The sequence below is a fragment of the Syngnathus scovelli genome, chromosome 7 (genome assembly GCF_024217435.2).
Source record: "Syngnathus scovelli strain Florida chromosome 7, RoL_Ssco_1.2, whole genome shotgun sequence".
Taxonomy (NCBI): Eukaryota; Metazoa; Chordata; class Actinopteri; order Syngnathiformes; family Syngnathidae; genus Syngnathus; species Syngnathus scovelli.
Genome location: NC_090853.1, coordinates 4320545 through 4341914, shown reverse-complemented (window position 1 = coordinate 4341914; position 21370 = coordinate 4320545). Strand labels below are relative to the sequence as shown.

The 21370-nt window shown below is 47.8% G+C and overlaps 2 protein-coding genes across 5 annotated transcripts in view; both read left to right on the top strand.

Moving 5' to 3' along the window:
* tenm4 (teneurin transmembrane protein 4) overlaps positions 1 to 12965 on the top strand; it is a 142044-nt gene extending 129079 nt beyond the window's left edge. For all 4 annotated transcript variants that reach the window (XM_049726851.2, XM_068651401.1, XM_068651402.1 and 1 more), the window contains 5 exons: positions 1441 to 1676; positions 3726 to 4022; positions 4530 to 6144; positions 8497 to 8639; positions 10320 to 12965. In XM_049726851.2, coding sequence (XP_049582808.1) covers positions 1441 to 1676; positions 3726 to 4022; positions 4530 to 6144; positions 8497 to 8639; positions 10320 to 11084 — 3056 coding nt within the window. In that variant the 3' untranslated portion in view covers positions 11085 to 12965. The remainder of the gene's footprint in view (positions 1 to 1440; positions 1677 to 3725; positions 4023 to 4529; positions 6145 to 8496; positions 8640 to 10319) is intronic.
* A 4598-nt stretch (positions 12966 to 17563) lies between these two features.
* nars2 (asparaginyl-tRNA synthetase 2, mitochondrial) lies at positions 17564 to 21252 on the top strand. Its single transcript, XM_068651403.1, is given in 14 exon segments — positions 17564 to 17876; positions 18095 to 18204; positions 18274 to 18394; positions 18723 to 18863; positions 18938 to 19018; positions 19329 to 19423; positions 19568 to 19700; positions 19955 to 20053; positions 20148 to 20185; positions 20332 to 20409; positions 20411 to 20606; positions 20675 to 20772; positions 20919 to 20945; positions 21042 to 21252. Coding segments are annotated over 14 exon segments (1518 nt in total). The 5' UTR covers positions 17564 to 17720; the 3' UTR covers positions 21187 to 21252.
* Positions 21253 to 21370: the final 118 nt, after the last annotated feature.

The window sequence follows — 21370 nt, the reverse complement described above, 5'->3', positions numbered from 1 at the left end:
TTGCTAATTATTATGCGATTATGGATGCCCGCATCAATCATTATAAAGAGGGTTATTATCTGCATCAAATGTTCTAAATATGCTCTCAATTATACCTGCACTAAGGAATTAGAACACTCTCCAACCTTTAATGTGATTTCAATCCCATTTCAAAGAAGCACAAACGCCTTCGTATGTTAGCCGCCGCCGCCGCTACGTGTGTACTCGCGCGGCATTTCCTGCCTCGTTTGACCCCCTACAGGCCTCATGTCGACCTTCGTGATGGAAAGAGGAAAGGGCCGACGAAAGGTCAGCCTGCCACCTCCACTCATTTCTTTCTCTTGGCAGCGCGGCCGGGAGGGGGGAAAGCATAACGCTCGCGTGCTGCGCCCATTGTTTCCTGTCGACAGAGGAAGCCTTCCAGACGCTTAAATGTGTCTCGTTGACACGTGGGAATGACAAAGTTTTTTTCCCCCCCAGCCCTTCTATGAACTCATTAATGTTTCACAAGCCATTAGGAGATCCTTAATGAGGATAATCCACTCTATTTTTTTGGGAGGGGGTTCCCTGATGAACGTACGCGAGACGAGCAGCAACATTAAGTCTGAATGTGGCGCCGTGTCGTAAACAAGGGTCGTGCTATTTATTATTTATTTGTTTTGTTTTCCGCGGGTCAGTTCAGCTCGCTCTTCCACTGACCGCGCGAGGCTGCCGCAAAAAGTTGTTAAAAAAAAGTTTATGGGCGCCGGGAAAGCCGCCGGCTATCGATCCGGGTTGGGCCCGGCGCTGCATTATTGCAGCGTTTCAGTTAAATACTGCTGCCGCTGCTAAAGGTTGTTCTTCTCTTTTTTCTTTTGCTGAGCGGCCGTTTTAGCTCATTACGTTGCGCCCCGGCTCGGATGAATATTAGATTATGTCCTCTTTCGTTAGCAATGAGATGCTCAGGTTGTCAGAGGTTGCTAAAGTAGCTACTCACGCTCAAGTACAAGTACAAAAAAAAGGTAAAGGTCAAGATTCAACTATGGTACTTTCAGGGGGTGTTTTGGATGTAGCCTCACTGACGAGCGCCATTCTCAAACCTCGGGCTTCAACAAAATAGCAGCGCTAGCAATACTAAATTAGCATTACCGCTGTAATCAAGTCAATGTTAGCCGTGGTTATTGTGTTGGTAGCAAGACTTCTTAAAAAAAAAAACACATACACACACGCAACATTTTCCTCAAGTATTAGCTTAATGCCGGTACCAAGAAGAAGTAAAAAAAAAAAAAATGTAGCAATACTAAATTAGCATTAGCGCTGTAATCAAGCCAATGTTAGCTCTGGTGTTGGTAGCAAAAATTCTTTAAAAAAATAAATAAATTGTTTCTTCAAGTATTAACTTAATGCTGGTACCAAGAAGAAGTCAATAAAATATTTTCCTCGAGCGTTAACGTTGCCTTCTGTTGTTCCCTGATCTCTTAGATCAAGTGCGCAACAGCTACTTCATCGGGCTGGACGGCTCCTTGCGGCTAGCCTTGGCCAACGGTATGGAGGTGTCGCTACACACTGAGCCTCACCTGCTGGCCGGCACCGTCCACCCCACCGTCAGCAAGCGCAACATCACGCTGGCATTGGACAACGGCCTCAACCTGGTGGAGTGGAGGCAGAGGAAGGAGCTGGCTCGCGGCCAGGTCACCGTCTACGGGCGTCGACTACGGGTAAGAATTCGCCTTGCCAAAATGGAAGTTTTTTCAAATCTGCAGGTAGAAGCGTTTTTTTTGACCGACTTTATAATGCCTTATCCAAAATGAATTCAGTCCCCAACAAACTAAAAAAAGGAAAACCCTTCTCTCAGCGCGTCGCAACAACAAACCCCAAAATACACCATGCTGCTTTTGTTTTCCTTGCCTTTGCAAGACAAGCAACAGTTCCTTTTTTTATTCCTTCTTCTTTGAATCCGGGCCGCTAATGGGGAGGTGCCACTTTGTCTGTCACTGGCTGTTCATTTAATGGCTCCGTTGTCCCTGTGGAAGTGCAAGCTTCTAATGTATGTTACAGACAACGACCCTCGGGGGTGAGATAGGGAAACGGGAGCAGCCTAATAGCCACCGAGCAGGCGGGGATGAGCACGGCCCGAATCATTGAGCGACCTTGAGTGGCGTGTCAAGTGATATTACGTGGGTGGCTGGGTGAGGAGTTGGGGTGGGGCGGCATCTCGAAAAAAAAAAGGTGCCCTCCGACTCAAATGTCCAAAATGACACGCGGAGGGATAAAGTATTTTTGATTTTGGGTGTCGCTTGCAGTTTGTTGTGCTCCTCGAGTTGACCCTCGTTATATCGTTTCGCCCCGGCCGGCGGTTGTTTTGATTTATGGCGCCTCTGGTTGCTCTCGCAGGGTGACCACGTTGTCCAATGTGCTGCGATGGGGAGGAAAAAAAAATACAGACACCGACAATGCAGCTTATTTTTTTCGTATTATCAAATCATGACACTTGCGTCGTCGTGCGAGGCAGTCTGGGGAAAAAAAAAAAAAAAGAATGAATGAATTCTTCTAATATATTTTATATTCAAATGATTTGTTTTTTTGGCTCCACTCGACTACCCAGGCCTCCCTTCTTGTTTTCCTCCATTTGCTGAATGACAACAGCACGATATCCTGGAGGAGACTTTTTGAAATGCGTAAACGGCCTTGTGCAGATTCCCCGCCTGCTTCATAGTCGATTTCTTCCTGACTCGGTGCGGTTTGAAAAAGATCTCGCCAGTGAGTTTTTCCCCCGTCGTCCCCCAGGACACTCAAGTCTGTGCTCAAAAGAGATTTTCTTTCAGCCCGGTGAACCTTTGACAGAGCACGTCCTGACATCACAACATTTTATGTGCAGATTTTTTCCCCGGTCCATTTCCTACAAGCTCAAATGTCTTTGGACAGATACCATTAACCTGTACAAACGTGAGCGCTTTGGGATTACCGTCGAGTCCTGTAAGGACAAAAATCGATGTATGTAAGGATTTTTTTTTTTTATTGTGTTGTTGCTGCTGCTGTGGGAAAACTGAAAAAAGAGTTTTCAAACTGCAAATAGACTGACTTGTTGGTCTTGCATTTTTTTTTTGTTGTAAATTTGTTATTATTTTAAGAGAATCTAATTTTAAGTCGGATAAAGTGGCCAAGCTTGCGAAAGTGTTGCTTTCTCAGCGTAAAGTAAGCCTCTCAATTAGTATCAGTGACAGTAATTGCCTTTGGTGTAATTGTCCTTTCACACATGAGAGACCTTAGCCGGCTTTTGTCGGGGGGAAGATTGAAAAGTACCCCCCCTCAAAAAAAAAAAAAAAAAACTTTAAGAGTTGCACCCCGATCATTGGCGCGTGCCTTAAAAGAGACATTTGAAGCAAATGGGCAAGCTGGTATGGTTCCAGAAAGGTGGGAGCCACTCAGCCATAGATCAGGAACAGGATGGCCAACCTAAACGATCACGACAGACTCTCGGCGTCTCTCTCTTGGTCTTTTCAGCTGTCATCTCGCCTTCTTGACTCCATGCCAAGCCCAACATGACCTTTCGGATTACATTCTGTCTTTCCAAATCAAACGAAAAGCTCCAAAGCACGTCGTCCTTGCCTGCTTGGTGCCAGCTTCTCAAAGATCCAAAATGAGAGTAATCAGCACCTGGCACTCGTTTGCCCGCGTGCTGTCAGAATGGATTTTATGATCATTGCACCCACCCCCCCCCCACTCAGCCCCTTCTGATCAGACCGCCGCTCTTTTGTCCTTCGCAGGTCCACAACAGGAACTTGTTGTCTCTGGACTTCGACCGCATAACCAGGACGGAAAAGGTCTACGACGACCACCGCAAGTTTACGCTGCGCATCCACTACGACCAGGCCGGGCGACCCACGCTCTGGGCCCCGAGCAGCCGCTTGAACGGGGTCAACGTGACCTACTCGGCCGGGGGCCACGTGGCGGGCATCCAGAGAGGAACCATGTCGGTGCGCATGGAATACGACCACAAAGGCAGAATCACCTCCAAAATATTTGCCGACGGTAAATCGTGGAGCTACACGTATCTGGAGAAGGTAAGAATCGGTCGCTAAAGATGGCGCCGTTTGATATTTGACATACTAACGGCGTTATTAGCTGCCAGCATCATCAGCACATCGTGTAATTAAAACGTGTCGGAACACGTCGACGCTTTTGTCTGGCTGAAAAGGCTCGACCGGGAAAGGCTAATGTCGCTTTTATTCTCGGTGGCGGCGGGGAAAAGGTGAGAAAGCGGCGCTTTTTTGTAACCTCGATGACGGGACGCGTTAATGGGAAGCCAGTCACCTTGACGACTGGCTTTTCCGGCTGCCGTTGAAAGTGTTTAAATGGCGGGATCTTGTCGTGACAACACCTGCGGGTACAAAGGCGCTAAGTCGGGAGCCAAATGGATAATTAGCTAGAACTAAAGAACGTTTTCACTGCATTTCATAAAGCCCAACCTCGATTCTCAAAGAGCAAATCGTGTTTTCCGATTAGTCACGTCATCCACGCGTCGACTAAATATCCGAAACGGAAGGCTGATCTGAAGTGTTCTCTCGCAGTCCATGGTGCTCCTGCTCTCCAGCCAGAGACAGTACATCTTTGAATTTGACAAGAACGAGCGTCTGTCGTCCGTGACCATGCCCAACGTGGCCCGCCAGAGCCTGGAGACGGCGCTGTCGGTGGGCTACTACCGAAACACGTACCGGCCCCCCGAGGGGAACGCCTCGGTGCTGCAGGACTACAGCGAGGAGGGCCAGCTGCTGCAGACCACCTACCTGGGCACGGGTCGCCGGGTCATCTACAAGTACGGCAAGCTGTCCAAGCTGCTGGAGATCCTCTACGACACCACCCGGGTGGGCTTCTCCTACGACGAAGCGGCCGGCATGCTCAAGACGGTCAACCTGCAGAGCGAGAGCTTCACGTGCACCATCCGCTACCGCCAGATCGGCCCGCTGATCGATCGGCAGATCTTCCGCTTCAGCGAAGAGGGCATGGTCAACGCCAGGTTCGACTACGTCTACGACAACAGCTTCCGCGTCACCAGCATGCAGGCGGTCATCAACGAGACGCCGCTCCCCATCGACCTGTACCGCTACGACGACGTGTCGGGCAAGGCCGAGCAGTTTGGCAAGTTTGGCGTCATCTACTACGACATCAACCAGATCATCACCACGGCGGTGATGACGCACACCAAACACTTTGACGCCTACGGCCGCGTGAAGGAGGTGCAGTACGAGATCTTCCGCTCGCTCATGTACTGGATGATGGTGCAGTACGACAACATGGGTCGCGTGGTGGCCAAGGAGCTGAAGGTGGGGCCCTACGCTAACACCACGCGCTACACCTACGAGTACGACTCGGACGGGCAACTCCAGGTGGTGTCCGTCAACGACAAGCCGCTGTGGCGCTACAGCTACGACCTCAACGGCAACCCGCATCTGCTCAGCCCGGGCAACAGCGCCCGCCTGACGCCGTTGCGCTACGATATCCGGGACCGCATAACCCGACTGGGCGACGTCCAGTACAGGATGGACGAGGACGGTTTCCTGCGCCAGCGAGGGAACGACTACTTTGACTATAACTCGGCCGGGCTCCTGGTGAAGGTGTACAACAAAGCCAGCGGCTGGAACATCCGCTACCGCTACGACGGCCTGGGCCGGAGGGTGTCCAGCCGTAACAGCGCGGGCCACCACCTGCAGTTCTTCTACGCCGACCTGTCCAGCCCCACCCGGGTCACCCACATGTACAACCACAGCAGCTCCGAGATCACGTCGCTGTACTACGACCTGCAGGGCCACCTATTCGCCATGGAGCTGAGCAGCGGCGACGAGTTCTACGTGGCCTGCGACAACATCGGCACGCCTCTGGCCGTGTTCAGCGGCTCGGGTCACATGATCAAGCGGGTCCTCTACACGGCTTTCGGCGAGGTCTACCTGGACACCAACCCCGGGTTCCAGGTCATCATCGGCTACCAGGGCGGCCTGTACGAACCCCTCAGCCGGCTGGTGCACATGGGCCGCAGGGACTACGACGTACTCGCCGGGCGCTGGACCACCCCCGACCACGACGTCTGGAAACGCCTCAACAGCGGCCATATTGTGCCCTTCAACCTCTACATGTTCAAGAACAACAACCCGCTCAGCAACAATGAGGAGATCAAGTGCTACATGACAGGTATGTCACAGTTTTTTTTTTTTTTTTTTAAACTTTTACTGAGCCTACACATATTTTCTACACACCACCAACCAAAAAAAAGACAGAAAAATCTGCAAATATGTGAATTTGAAGGTGCAATATCACCAATCACCACTAGATGGCACTTAGTTGTGCTTACACTGCATCTTATACAATCTTACAATGTGATTGGCCAGTTAACAGCCATCCAACTCGACACTTGGTTTGCTGAGTCAGACGTTGCGCAACAGGCCTGGCTGCGCTTTTTAAAGTCGCACGCATTCAGTCAGTCACAAATACAGATATTTGTATGAGGCTTAAAGCTTTCATATAAATATGCGAGTAGTCACTATTTCACAGACTGCATCTGTCCTGAGGGGTTTACTGTAAACAAACTTTCCAAGGCCACATTTCAATCCTCCAGGAAATATTTTTTTTTATGCGAAACATTTCTCTGAGCGCATAAATATAAACATAAGGAGCGAGCGACCTCAACTTGGTGTCCACGGGGTTGTATGTAGCGCAATATAAATAGCCATGCCGGCAGATGTTAGGTGAGTCCCACCAGGGGGCGATCAATAATGCATATACGTTTTTTATGGCGCTAAAATTACACATGTCCGGGGGGGAAGAGAGAGCCACATATCTGCACCCCCCCCCAACCCAAGACTGTTTTTGCTGGCAGAGTGACACTCACTTCAGGGTAGCGGGGAGCCTCCCAGCGCCACACAATTTGCATCAACAGACGAAAGATCCGCTCCGGAAATCGCTCACGAGTCATTGCCCGCTGTCGTGATGTCACCGGAGGAATTCGTTTTGAATCACAAGTCGTAGATCAAGCGCTAAGGTCACCGAGAAACAAAAGGCCGCACAGAATATTTTCCCCACATCGGCCTTTTATTTACTCTTCTTTCCCCTACGTCGCCGCTTGTTTGCCCGAGGAAATGTGGCGTGCTGATGACAATTGTCAGACTAGGATGCTAATTAGCGCATTAAACGGCAGCAAATCGTACCTGCAAATGTCACTTTGGGGCCGTTAGGTGCCGCTCTGGGCTTTAAAATCTCCTCGCCAGCAAAAACATACGGCTGCGTGAACTCCGTCTTTGTCTCAATTTGTTGTGTCACTGAGCCAAAGATTTTTAGGCTTATTTACTTCCCTGTAGCAAATCATAAAAATAGAAGTACATTTTCCCATAAAAAAAGCACCGTGAAAACCCACATAAAGAAGTGGCAACAAAATGGATTTGTCAAAAGAGTCAGCAAGTTCACTCGTCGCAGCCGTTCGCTCGCTCAAAGCAAAACAGCAGCGCACTCGAGTGGGATGTTCGCAATTGTGTCTCTCCCCCCCAATTGGTTGTGTGTGCATTGTGTTGACACACAAATGTGTCTTTTGTCGATCATAACGAGGATTCTGCCGTCCCCTATAGGAGGTACCGAGGGAAATCAACATTTTTTTTCCAGGTTTTTTTTCTTTCCCATTTTGGTCTGAATGGCTTTTGGACAGCCTCAGTTGCGATTGATGGCACTGGCATTTACATCCATTTTGTTAAATGACCAAGGTCTGCTCAAACAAATGATTTATGAAAAAAAAGCATTTGTCAGGGGTCGTCCAATGTCGGCGCTAAAAGTACTCGTCCGTTGCAGTGCTAATTTTTGCTGTCAGGTTGTACTGACAAATTTGATCAAAAATGTGTCAAATTTTTTTTTTTTTAAATAACAAATTCCACAAATGGCAGCACAAGGTGGGAGGACGCCAGCCGCACCTCCAACCAAGCGGCGCTATTTGAGGCGCAGATGCCTCCCGCATCTCATTAGAATACAAAATAATCCCAGAGGCTCGGCTGCTCGCAAATGACGCCATATTACGCCGTATAATTAGCTCGCTGGAGCAACGTTTGCCGTCGGCCAACGGCACCCCTCCCTTCCCCGTGGCACCTGCGGGACGCGACGTGAGTCACTTCAGACAGTCTGGAGGATTTATTGCAGCTTGTGTGCTTTCACAAACAAACGATAGATAGTATGGAGTCGTTCAAAAGGAGACGTGCTGATGCATTTGATTCGCAATTCAAAAACGCTTCCCAGGTGTCGGCGACACGCTTTCATCGAAATACCTCAAGGAGTCGGCGTCACGGCAGAATTTAGATGGGTGAGGCGCACGTTTCTCTAAATATGTCGGAACGGTGCAATTACATGCTCTTCCACAAGAGGGCGGAGTTTACAATATACGCGTGGGTTTTCATCCACCTGTTGCCGTTCATTGTAGGTCGATGACGAGGAGTATCGGTACTTGGTATCGGTATCACTACTCAAGTCTTAAAAAATGCTATCCCAAATAAAAGTTTTGTTTTGCAGATGTGAACAGCTGGCTAGTGACCTTCGGCTTCCAGCTGTACAACGTCATCCCGGGCTACCGCAAACCCAGCACGGACACACTGGAGCCGTCCTACGAACTGGTCCGCACGCAGATGAAGACGCAGGAGTGGGACAGCACCAAGGTGAGCCCTCGGCTCGGTTCCCGTCTCCGCATCGTTAGCCGGCAATCGGCGAGCCGGGTCCCGGTCTCATCTCAGGCAATGGGGGTCGGGCTAAACAGCCCTTGTAATTGTCCTGCCATTAGGGAAATTCACTCTCCATTCCCTCCACCACCGGCCATTGATTTCATCTCAAGTCTTACACCCTCAGCCAAGGTCTGGGAATTAGCAGACATGCTCCGATTCCCGCGCTTTAGCGAGGCCTTTAAAGTCCCTCCCCCCCTCCCTTTCCACGAGCGCCTGAATTATTGAGGAGGCCAATGTTGTCGCCCGGGCTTGGGTTGCAGCGAGACGAGCTAACGTCGCCCGTCAGATTGGTGTCGGCAGACGCCCCGGCTGCCACCTCAACTCGGTGTCATCCATTAGTGAAACAGTGATCTGACGGCCCAGGCGGAGTCAGCACGGGCACCGCGAGGCAACGAAATGTGGATACAATTGAGTCATTGGATGAGGGCATAAAATAAGATCCAGGAAGATTAGTGTCAGTTTTCCACTTAGAATAAAAAAAAATTAAAAATTCAATTAAAAATTTTAAAAAAATCCAGGAAGATTAGTGTCAGTTTTCCATTTAAAATAAAATAGAAAACATTTTAAATTAAAAAAAAAATATGAATAGAAGAAACTGCAATCAGAAATGACAAAAGAGGGAGGGGGAGAGGGTCCTGATGTCCACCACGCCACTGATAACATAATATAAGGAAATCTGGTTGGAAGTGTTGGAGAGCACGTATCCAAGGTGTGCAATTTCCCTTTTTTCTGCACATCCAGCAAAGATAGCTTTGTGCACTCGCCCGTTGCGCCAACCTCACCCAACCGATCTGCAAAGGCAAACGAGGAAATGGCTTTTCCAATCCAAAATCATTTGCATTTCAAATCCTTCCAGGGGAGATAGTATGTTGGGGAACGTCGTCGGCGTAGATTAGACGGCATGAATAAAGAGCCCCCACCCCACCGGCCTATTGAAAGGCATTGCCAGTATGTTCTCGCCACTGCGCAAGTCGTCTTTTAATCAGCCTCTCAAAAGCTAGCAAAGGAAAACAACTTGAATTTTGGGCTCTTTCACCATTGATTGCGAACACGGGCACTCATGCGCAAATTAGGAAGAAAAAGACGAATAAACGAATGAATCTGTTAGTGAGAAGTGCTCTGATCGGTTCTGGCCTGGCGACGTGACGGATTCCGAATCCTCCATCCGCTGGGAAAATGAGAGTCTGCTTTCATTTACTTTTGCTCCGCTGGCCAAGCATGACAAATGTCTGTTGAGGGTCCGGAGAGACGAGGTTGTGTGCCGCATCTTGGGTCAGGCCTAGGGCTGGATTTGCACCCCCATGCTGTGCAGATGACGGTACGCTCCAGGGGGTCCGCCGGGGGAGGGGCGGCCCGTCCCCCCCCTTGCCCGTCTGCTCGCGGGACGGTCGAGCCGCTCTCATTGATAGCGCAAGGCGCAAACACGGAGTGACGCGGGAGATCAGGCATGTTAGCCCTGCTTGCTGACTCATCCTCGCATCAAACCGTGGACTGGACCCATTGAAGTAGTTGACCCAAACAAGAACCAGACACAAATTGACCAGTTTGCTTTTTTTCCTTTGGGCTTCATCGCCAGGTAAAAGTAAAGAATTGTTCCTGCGTGTTTGTGCTTTGCAGTCGCTGCTGGGCGTTCAGTGCCAAGTGCAAAGGCAGCTGAAGGCCTTCGTGAAGCTGGAGCGCTTCGGCCAGATCTACGACGCCAAGAGCGCCGGCTGCCCGCAGGCTGAGGCCTCGGCGGCCTTCGCAGCGGCGGGCTCCGTCTTCGGCAAGGGCGTCAAGTTCGCCATCCGCGACGGCCGCATCAGCACGGACATCGTCAGCCTGGCCAACGAGGACGGGCGGCGCACGGCGGCCGTGCTCAACGACGCCTTCTACCTGCAGTCGCTGCGCTACACGGCGGCCGGCGTGGACACGCACCACTTTGTCAAGCTGGGCCCGGTGGAGGGCGACCTGGGGCTGATCGGCATGGCGGCGGGCCGGCGCACGCTGGAGAACGGCGTCAACGTGACGGTGTCGCAGGTCAACGCCGTGCTCAACGGCCGCGCCCGCCGCATCACCGACATCCAGCTGCAGTACGGCGCGCTCAGCCTCAACACGCGCTACGGCAGCAGCGTGGAGGAGGAGAAGGCGCGGCTGCTGGAGGCGGCGCGCCGGCGGGCCGTGGCGCAGGCCTGGGCCCGCGAGCGCCAGAGACTGCGCGACGGCGAGGAGGGCTCGCGCGCCTGGACCGAGGGCGAGAAGCAGCAGCTGCTGGGCTCGGGGAAGGTGCAGGGCTACGACGGCTTCTACGTGCTGTCGGCCGAGCAGTACCCCGAGCTGGCCGACAGCGTCAACAACGTCCACTTCATGAGACAAAGCGAAATGGGCCGCCGCCGCAGGTGACATGGACGCCGCGCTGCCCGGCCCGACGGACTCTCGCCGACAACGACGGTGGACCTCTTGCCAAAGACGCTTCGGTACGCCGCCGCCCCTTTGTGTGTGCGCGTGTGCGTGCGTGCGCAGCCTCCTTTTGAATAGAAAAACTTGACAGAAACAGTCGGTTGCACTCGCCATCATTCTTTCCATCTTTAATTGGCAGTTGGAAAGAGCAAAAATGAAAAAGCGTCAAAATATTGTGATTCGGATGTTTTTATCCGACAAATAAAAAAGTGACTGCTTTTCATTCTTTAAGAGCAAAACAATGGAATTGAAAATCCATCCACCAAACCAGGCTCCATTTCAATTAGGGTTGTAACGATTATTTGATTAATTATTTCATCGATTAATTGAGCGATCTGGTCAACTTTTATTCTGGATTAAGCAAAACAATTTCTTGGTTTTTTTTAGCCAATTGTTGTTTATGTACTATTAATTGGGTGATTTACAAAAAACAAAACAACAAAATGTGATCTGCCACATGAGGCCGATTTGACAAACGGAATACGGTTTGATGGATCGTGTTCCGGATTGATTGTGACGGCTGACTGATGCTCGTTACCGGCTCACGTAAACCCGACCGAGCAAATATTAAAATCCAATTCTCTCCTGCATCCTATTTTTCCGTTTAGTATTTTTTTTTATGTCAGTCTCAAATATAAACACAAGGTCTTTTTTGTGCTGTCTAAACAAAAAAAAAACAATTTTAATTGTTGGAGTTTCAATGAGCCAATCAACGAGGCAAAGAATGAATGAGCCGCTGATTGCCCTTTTTCTTCTCCCTCAAGTGCGGCTACATTTTTCGGCTCGCTCCATTCTGCCTTTTCCTTCAGCCAAGGAGATTTGCTCTCTTTTAATCTTATGATCACATTGTTTCTTTCTTTTCTCTTTTTTTTTTTTTTTTTACTTGAAACTTGTCGAGCATCGATAACGAGGGGCGTGTCGCCAGCCTGGGCGAGGTCTTTTTTTTTTTTTCCCTGTGGACTGCTGAATGGTCAAAAGTGCTCCGAAAAGCTCATTTAAGGGATTTGCAAGCACTTTTTCAAAAATTGTGTGTGGTTTACGTTTTTCCAAAAAAATGCAAAGAACAAGTGCTCCTCTTTGATTTTCACCACTTACAAACACACCGGATTTCAAAAAAAAAAGAGATGTGAACTTTTTGAAAACAAATGTGAACCTGCCTGCGTCCATCGTTGGACTTGGCCCAAAGTGGGTCGAGTGTGTTTTCACCTCGTAACGCTGACAGTATTCCCACATGTGCTGCTTTTGCATTGGCGACACCATGAGAGAGATGCTACCTGGACAAAAGTTATGGGACGCACCCAGCGAGGTCCATCGAGGCCCGATTGGATGAATTTGATTGGGTAGAAGGTTCGGCGTCCACTTTTGTCCAAGCAGCGCGCTTTGCCTTAACGGAACGCAATGCACGGGAGCAGCGGGTGTTCCTGCTTGTGTTTACACTCACGTGATGACGAGGACGGTTGAAAAGGTCACAATGTGACTTGACTGCACGCCTCCCCATCTGTCCATCAAAAGCGTTCGGAGTCTTTTGGTGTCCCAATTCCTTTTGTTCTGTCGTTTTGATTTGTATGTTCAATGATGGCTGCACTGAGAACTGTTGTTGTTTTTTGTCCCTCCCGCCCTGCTAAAGTTCCAGACTCATTTTGTTTGAGTTTACAACACAGTGTTTTTTTGTTTTTTTTCTCAGACTGTAAATACGATGACGAGTTAAGAAGCGCGCTGTAAATGAAAAAGATGCAAACTGTAGATACCGCTTAGAGCTACATCCTGTGTAGTCTTATGAAGGTAGAATGAGTAAAAAAAAATAAAGGGAATATTTTGTGTTTATCTGCTTGTGTTGAGTTCTGTCATGGAAAACTCATTGTCCACACCAGTTGCTCATAATTGGCACTATTAATGTTACGTTTTATTTTTTTATTCTATTTTTTTATTATTTATTTTATTATGGTTTTTTTTATATTTTTTATTTTTTCCATTATTTTATTTTTTATTATTTTTTTCCAATTAACTTAATGGTAATTAATCAGTTCATGTTCAATAGGTGGACAAATCATGTGAATGTCAGAAAAGGAGACCAAAGTCTCTTAATGCCTAAAACTGTCATAAAAAAAACATTGGAAGTACTGTATGTGTGTCGTCTCGATGGAAAGTTCTACAGTCCCTAAAGTTGTTCTCGCTGAGAACTAAAATTTTGCCACAGCGAGACATCTTTGTTTACGCCTGCAGGCTGGAATCATAACGCCAATAAATTCACCTTCGCCCTTGCAGAAAGCTGACGAGGGCCTGCCGGTAGGAACCAAAAATTGCAAACTTAAAGCAAAATTTGACGTTTCATTTGAAGTCTGCTGTGACAGGTGACAAAAAGAAAAAAAAAGTGATGTGCATCCCTCTTGACATTCGCTACCGTCGCGCTAATCTGGGGATTTGTAAATGAAATAAAAGTTGCTCTTTATATTGATTAAAGCAACATGTAAAGCTTCATGGCTATAAATAACCTCCTTTTATCCAAATGCAATTGATATCGAAAAAGAAAATGGCCAATTTTAAAATAGATGTAATGCTCTTTAGGTCACGTCACTCAATAAATAGTGCCGTAATATTGGGTCCTTTTGGACCGGCAGCCATTTTATTTGATGCATGGCAGAAGTACTGCTAGTCTGGATTTGAGTCCAAGCACAGATACTTGTTTTTGAGAAAAGTAAGAAAAGAAAAAGGCTTCTTTTCTTGTCTGCACAGTTCACAAAAAAAGCCCAAAGTGCAAATGAATGTGTAACACCTGCCGTCTCTCAAGTCGACCCGGTGTTTATTTTCCTGACAGCGAGCGATGTTTTGAACAAAAGTGAGGAGCCCACCTGTTGCCCGCTTTGCAGCAACCCTCAAAACATGAAAATGAAAAGCCTCGCACACGAGCTGCGTTTCAAGCATCTCTGCAATGGCGAGCGAGAAGAGCTCATCTTTTAATCATCCCCAGCTCGCCTTGCCGGCCCATGCAAATGATGGCGCCATAATAAAAGCTTAATGTTGCGGGGGGAATGCTAAAGCTATTGAGGGAGGGCGGCTAAAGTCCCCGAAGGTGCTCGCTCTCGTTTGGTGACGCGTCATTAAAAGACTCGGCGCAAATGAAAGCCAAGCGCTCGTTTTGAAAATGTCACCGTTGCGCGGGTCAGCCGGAGGTCGGCGTCGCCTCTCGTACATGCTAATGGAGTGGAAATGTGCGCTAGGAGCAGGGTTGCACAAGCTAGCTGGAAAATATAGTGAGCTGAGCTACAGATTATTCTGCGTTAAATGAAGCTGAAATGTCGCAACATGTGCTCGTGCACAGTTTCAAGCTATTACTGGCAGAAAAATGTGTTGAAAGTAACAAATGGTACCTAGAAGAACGGTTCATTAAAGAAACGTGGGAGGTTTCCGGAGCCTCAGCTGCACTTGTGAAGCTCAACCTGACAGGTGTGAACGCTCAAATGTCACTTTTGTATTTTCACGTGGCAAATCTCCACCTCGGGCCTCCGTGGTTGACGCCGACGGTTATCGACAGCGCATCTGAGGCTTTTACGAGGTCACCCGGGATAAGAATCGTTCTTAACGTGTTCAGACAGCTTTTCATGTCGCACTTCATCGCCGCGACAAAGACGGTGTCAGCCAGCGCCGCACTAATTGAGGCCTTTCGATGTCGGTGTATTGGTGCCTGCGTGATGAGTCAACAGTGACGGTCACTCCATTAATAATAAGCACGTTTCAGTTCTCTTTGACGCCGTTCCCGACAATTTTAGAGAAGTCAAACGCAAAGCTATTATTGCCTTGATTGAACGGCAACAGGTTCGCCGCACTCGCATCAACAGCTATGCAATTGTTTTTCTCCCAATGTGCCATTTGTGATATGGAGGCGTTTCACTTTATTGTGCTTTTCGATAAAATAACATTTGCAGACAAGCCAAACATCTGATGCCCTTGACACTGACAGTAAAAAATGCTTCAGGGGGGAGAAAGTATATCGGCCCTTATTGCAGCAGTCTGACCTTTGCGATCACACCCGCACACGCTGAATGCACGTCGCCTACAGAGGAGTCCGTGTCAAGAGTGTCCAAATCCAAATTACAGTGTCTGAGCCGAGCGTTGCCTCTAACAAGATGGGTTCTTTCTTGCGCTGGTTTTGTCTCGCTATCTGGAGGAGAGCACGTTTTCACTCACATATCATTAGCGTCATCAGCGGGGGTAAATGAAACGTATCATTTGAGGGGAAGGGAGGGGAGGGGGGGTTGTGTTAATGACAGCGGAGAAGAGCGGACTCACGGCTCATTTATTCTTGATGATTTGTTTAGTATTTTCTGGCATGTGTCATGTACTGATATATATACATTTATATGATTTAGTGTGATTATGATTCAATTCTATATATGGTCTGGCATTTTACATAAAGGTGAACTCATCAGGACTGTAAATGTGGCATTTGCTTTAAAGATATATGGCGCAGATAAATAAAGATTTGATACCTGCAGTAGCTCAGTATACTGGAAGCGGAATCTTTTGATTAGGTTCAAATACTTGTCTCTTTTTGAATCAAAACGTATTCTGTGATTCCCGTTTGTAAATGTAAAAAAAAAATAAAAATACAACTGAAGTGAATGAATGAATTTAGGCCACGGGTGTCAAACTCAAGGCCCGGGGACCAAATATAGCCCGCCACATCATTTTATGTGGCCCGCAAAGACAAATTGTGCATCAAATTCGTGTCATTACTAGAATTGCAAATTGTCTTCACTTTTAATATCTTTTTTTTTTAATATTTGACCAGTTTTTACTCGTCTGATTTGAAAACAAGTTATTTGTTTGGGTTGACAGTCTACTATGACTACAATGCGGCCCGCGAAAAAAAATAATTTGACACCCCTGATTTAGGCAGTGATTTTTTTTTGTCAGGTACCACTCGAGGGCAATAGCAGGCGTGCTTCGCCTACAGAATAACTGCTTGTAAGGGTTCTGGCCAACATTGCCGAGTCAGAGTCGAGGGGCGCGCCATCCCCAGTGACTTTGAGGGAAGATGGCGGCTGTTAGTTCCGCTCGACTCGCGTCTGCTGGCCTGTCACATGAGCCATTCCCTGAAATCATACCGCTATAACGGCCTAATCAGCACTTAACGAGCCGTGCCACATAAAATCAATGGCCGGCCTCCGTTTGGGAATGCGCAATGTTTGGAGGAGGAGAAGGCCGGCTCCCGTCCTCCAAGAGCTTGGATGACAAACCTCCAGCTTTTCTGTTGTTTCACGCGTATTGCTTATATGGTTGGGAAGAAGGTTCCTTGTTTTGACTTGTCACTGACACAGCAGATATTGAGTTTCAAACTTTAATATTTTGCACAAATGCAATGGCCTGTTATTAGGTGTACCTAATGAAGTGTCCAGGAGGCACCTCACAAATAAAACAGCCAATCAGGAGGTAGGGGGGTTAAGAGGGACATGAGCGGTCAGTTGACCACTTAATAAATAAATCTTAAATCTTAATAATAAATCTACAGGAGCGAGCAGTAGAAGGAATTTGAATTTGTCACGGGTTTTTTTGTCATGTGGAGCTACAGCGCCCTCTTGCGGTAAAGTCACAGTAATTCAGTCACCGCTTTTGTTCTGGTGCGAGAAAATTGTGACATTTCTGACAAATGCCCTCAGTTAGCGTTCCACTCTCTTGTCAGTGAATCACCAAGGAGAATTGAATTGTTCCGCTTCCCCCACTAAGATGAGCGCATGTGCATAATTGCTCCCATCACCAAAATGGAGATTATTAATATCAGCCATGCATCACGGTAAGCTTTTAATGATGATGTGTCAGGAGGCAGACAGAGGTTGCACGCAGCCGGCCTGTCGCATCTCTCTCAGACCACCAGGCTCCGTGAGGCTGACGGGGGTACCGGGGGCCAGGTGAATAATTGTCCCTGGCATCTTATTCCAAAGCTGGCATCCTGATGTACGACACCCATGGGCGGTCGGGCGCGCGCACCCGGTGTCACGGCGGGCGGTGAATGAGCGGGCTTTAAGCGCAAATGGACCTGACGCTGACGATCCATTCATCACGCCAGATTAATTTCAAGAGCACTTTCCTGCAGATGGGAGACGGTTTTAGTACTCTGTAGAAGGGGTGGGGTGGGGGGGGGGGGGGGGGGGGTGGGGGGGGGGGGGGGATGTCACCTCGCAAGAAACCCAAACTGAAGCAAATAAAATATAGTTTATTCTAATGTCTTTAAGTAGATGATGTAAATAATAAGAAAGAAACGCGTTCTAGTCTAATTACATTTCACGTATGAACAAAAACGTGCATGTTGAGAATTGAAAAGAAAACTACAACTCCCATGAGCACGTTCATACCCAGCTGTGCCAGTCTTTAATCTGATTGGATACTTATTGTCTGCGTAATTTCATCGGACCAATAGCGGAAGACTCAACCAGGAAGTGAAACAGAGGAATCAACGTGAATGTCAGGTGAAAGCCAAACAAGCCGGTTCATGCTTAAATCACCATCAAATTTATGGTTTTATCTCTTAAAAACTTGGCGCCGCGTATGCTTTAGTGGTTTAGAAGTCGTGATGTTAGTAAGATGTTTCGGACTGCCGCACAAACGTGTTATGTTGCTTCCGCCTCTCGTAGAGTTTTGCTAAAAACTCTGAGACATTTCTGCAAAAAGGCGCCTAGGAAGCTTCGAGTCGCTGAAGCAATTTCAGGCACTGACTTGGAAGCAAACGTCCAAGTGCAGGTAACGTTTAATATTGTCCTGTGTGCGTGCGTGTGTGTTGTCTCACACTTCCAGCTTGTCGCAACTAACATCATCGTGAGTGTCTTTCTGCATTTCTGGGAATGGGTGCATAATCACATCTTGTCGGGGGTTCCATACAAAATGTGACTGTCTGCAGTTCACTGTAATGTTGCATTGAGTTGTGGATCTACAAATAACACAAAGCAGTTTTCTGTCAGGGATGGGTTCGCTCCGTTAGATCGCAGAAGGCAAATTTATTCCTGGATGTCAACGACGGCAGCTGTCTGCAGTCGTTGCAGATCGTCGGCAGTCCTGAGCTGAACCATCCGTAAGGACATTTGTATTCTGTCGACTGCCCAAAAGAAAACTAATCTCTTTTTTTTTTTTCCAATTAAAGCCTGGTCACATTCGGGAGCGCCGTTGAGGTTCGAGGGATCCTGAAGAAAAGTCTGCACCCCAAACAGCCCGTGGAGCTACAAGCGGAGCACATCGACCTGGTTGGACAATGTAACCCTTTGGTGAGCACCCAAAAAGGAAACCAGTTGTGTGTTTTCCAAATGAAAAGTATCTAACTTTAAGAATAAGTTCTTGGTTTTGCAAACTTCAATTTCTTTTCATCAAGATTGTCATTTGTTATTTATTTATTTTGCATAAAAGTCATATCTTCAAGAATGAAATGACCTGGAATCTTTCAAACACAAGACTTTCTATCACACGAAAAATTATATGATCGTATTCTGACCTCAATCTGTGATTCTTTCTTTTCTTCTGGCTCCACTGTTTCTTTGTTCCTTTTTTTTGTGTTGTCATGCTTCACAACTTGTCATCTCTTGTTTTCATTCACAGGATTTCCCGTTTAAAATCAAAGAGCGCCACAAGCTTGAGTACATCCGCCAGTTCCCTCACCTCCGCGCCAGAACAAACGCCTTCGGCTCCCTGCTGAGGATACGCGGCGAGGCCACTTCGGCCGTTCACTCCTATTTCAAGGTGAGGTCAAGTCAGCGGAGAGTTTTGCAAAGTCAGACCCCGACCGATGCTTGCTTCGCTTTCCTGTTTACCAGGAAAATGGCTTTGTGCACATTCACACGCCGATCATCACCTCCAACGACTGCGAGGGGGCCGGCGAGCTCTTTCAGATCGAGGTGAGAGTGCGTTACGAGGCTTCTGCCGTATACTCTGGACATTTCATATTTGTTTCCCCACAATTGTTCAGATCTCGATTTTTTTTTATCTCCCCCAATTTGGAACAAATGATATGTTAACTAACTATACTTTAGAGGAGCACCACTAGGTGGCGCCATAACTTAATGGTGCAGGCAACCATGTAACGAGAAAATCCACAACATAGCGAGAACGTTGTACTGTGGCCGTCTCCAAAGATGTTGTGCTTGTTCTGGATGTCAACAGAACGCTGTACCTAATAAAGTGGCCGGCCAATGTGTTTCTCTGCAGCATTCCTGGCCGCAGAACAGCAAGGATGAGAATTTCTTCTCGGTTCCGGCCTACTTGACCGTGTCTGGGCAGCTCCATTTGGAGGTCATGGCAGGGTGAGATGTCATTTTATTCGGGGGTTTTTTGTACCTTCGTCCGTGGAATTGCTTTGCAGTTTGTGCCTCGAGGCAAAAGATGAGCTTCTGCACACACACACAGAGCACATCGTCAAGTCTGTCTCTCCATGGTTTTGCCTTCAGGTCATTTTCCAGAGTCTACACATTCGGGCCGACGTTTCGCGCCGAGAACTCCCAGAGCCGACGCCATCTGGCGGAGTTTTACATGGTAGAGGCGGAGGTGGCCTTTACGCGCTCCCTCGAGGACCTCATGGAGGTGCGCCCGTCGTCGTACGATACTTGCAAAAAATAGCAATGTAGAAAGACAATAATATTATTGTAAGAAAACTCAATTAAAGTGGATATTTTCTCATAATTAATCTAATGACCACTCGGAGTGGCCGCCAGTGGTCCATCCTCGATAATGCGTAATGATTTGTAATTAAGCAAGGTGGTGAAAAAAAAAAAAGTTAACCTAACCGCCACTGAAAGTTGGCCCATTTGACATGGTCTGAATTTTATGCGCCTCAGGTCATGGAGGACATGTTCAAATGGACCACCGAGCACGTGTTGGAGCGCTGCGTTCAAGACGTGGACTTGTTCCATAAGCATGTGACACCGGGACACAGGGTGAGTGAGTCGCTTCGCTTCTCCAACTCCCGTCCTGCCCGGTAACCGGCTGGCCAATCGTCTCACTCGGCTTTCTTTCTGCATCTCCGGAAAGGATGCCGTGGAGGCCATGCTGAAGGAGAAATTCCACGTGTAAGTCATTTTGCAGCATCGGCACTTTTGAAGGGCTCTATAAATACAGTTGAGTTCATTTGATGGGATTTTGCGCTCTTTGGCTTGGGTCTTTTTTTTTTTTTTTTTTATAAGCGCTCAAGGAAATCCATCTAATGTACTTCCAGGATGACCTACAGTGAGGCAATAGAAATCCTTAAGCGAAGCTCGCAGACGTTCGCCTTCCCCACAAACGTGCGTATGATCACCTAAACATCTCAGCCGCCCGAGCAGCACCTTGACCTGCGCTGGTTTCGCTTCTCAGTGGGGCTGCGACCTTCACACGGAGCACGAGAAGTATCTGGTGAAACACTGTGGCACGCGTCCGCTCTTTGTCACCGATTATCCGTACCAGCTCAAGCCGTTCTACACCAGAGACAACCGGGACCATCCCCAGCACACGGTGGGTTCAAACCGGCCAGGACCAAAGGTCGAGCGAGCCGATTTGTAATGTGGCGCTGTGGTGCGCAGGCGGCTGCTGTGGACCTTCTGGTGCCCGGCGTTGGGGAGTTGTGCGGAGGCTCGCTAAGAGAGGAGAGGCTAGACCTGCTGAGGGCTCGCCTAGAAGAGTAAGCGCACCTTCACACCCCTTTCATTTGGGTGGTAGATCAGTTTTTCCCTCAAGCTTTTTTTTAAGCCAAGGAACACATCTCTAAATAATGCAAGTCTTAAAGTCACTTTTCCATAAAGGGTTCAATTATTTTTTTCTTCTCAGGGTCGGATTAGAGGACACCTATGACTGGTAAAAAAAATATTACAAATATTTATTGCTTACGTTCATAAAGGACATTTTGATGTAAATGGCTACATGATCCAATGAGAATAAATTTATTTTCAGGTATTTGGATTTGAGGCGTTTTGGCTCCGTCCCTCATGGTGGCTTCGGAATGGGGTTCGAGCGATATCTGCAATGCATTCTGGGAGTAGACAACATCAAAGATGTGATTCCTTTCCCCAGATTTTCACATTCTTGTCTGCTGTAGTCTCATTTGAGTCTCCTTTTCGAAATGAATATTATTAAATGAATAAATTTGTCATAAATTATGAAACCCATGATGAGTTTTCCATGGAACTGGACTGTACTAGAGGATTCCTACAACTTTTCCAGACTGCTGCCAACTGTGGTAAGACCCTCCATCCATTTCTTCCACCCTTACCAAAATCGAG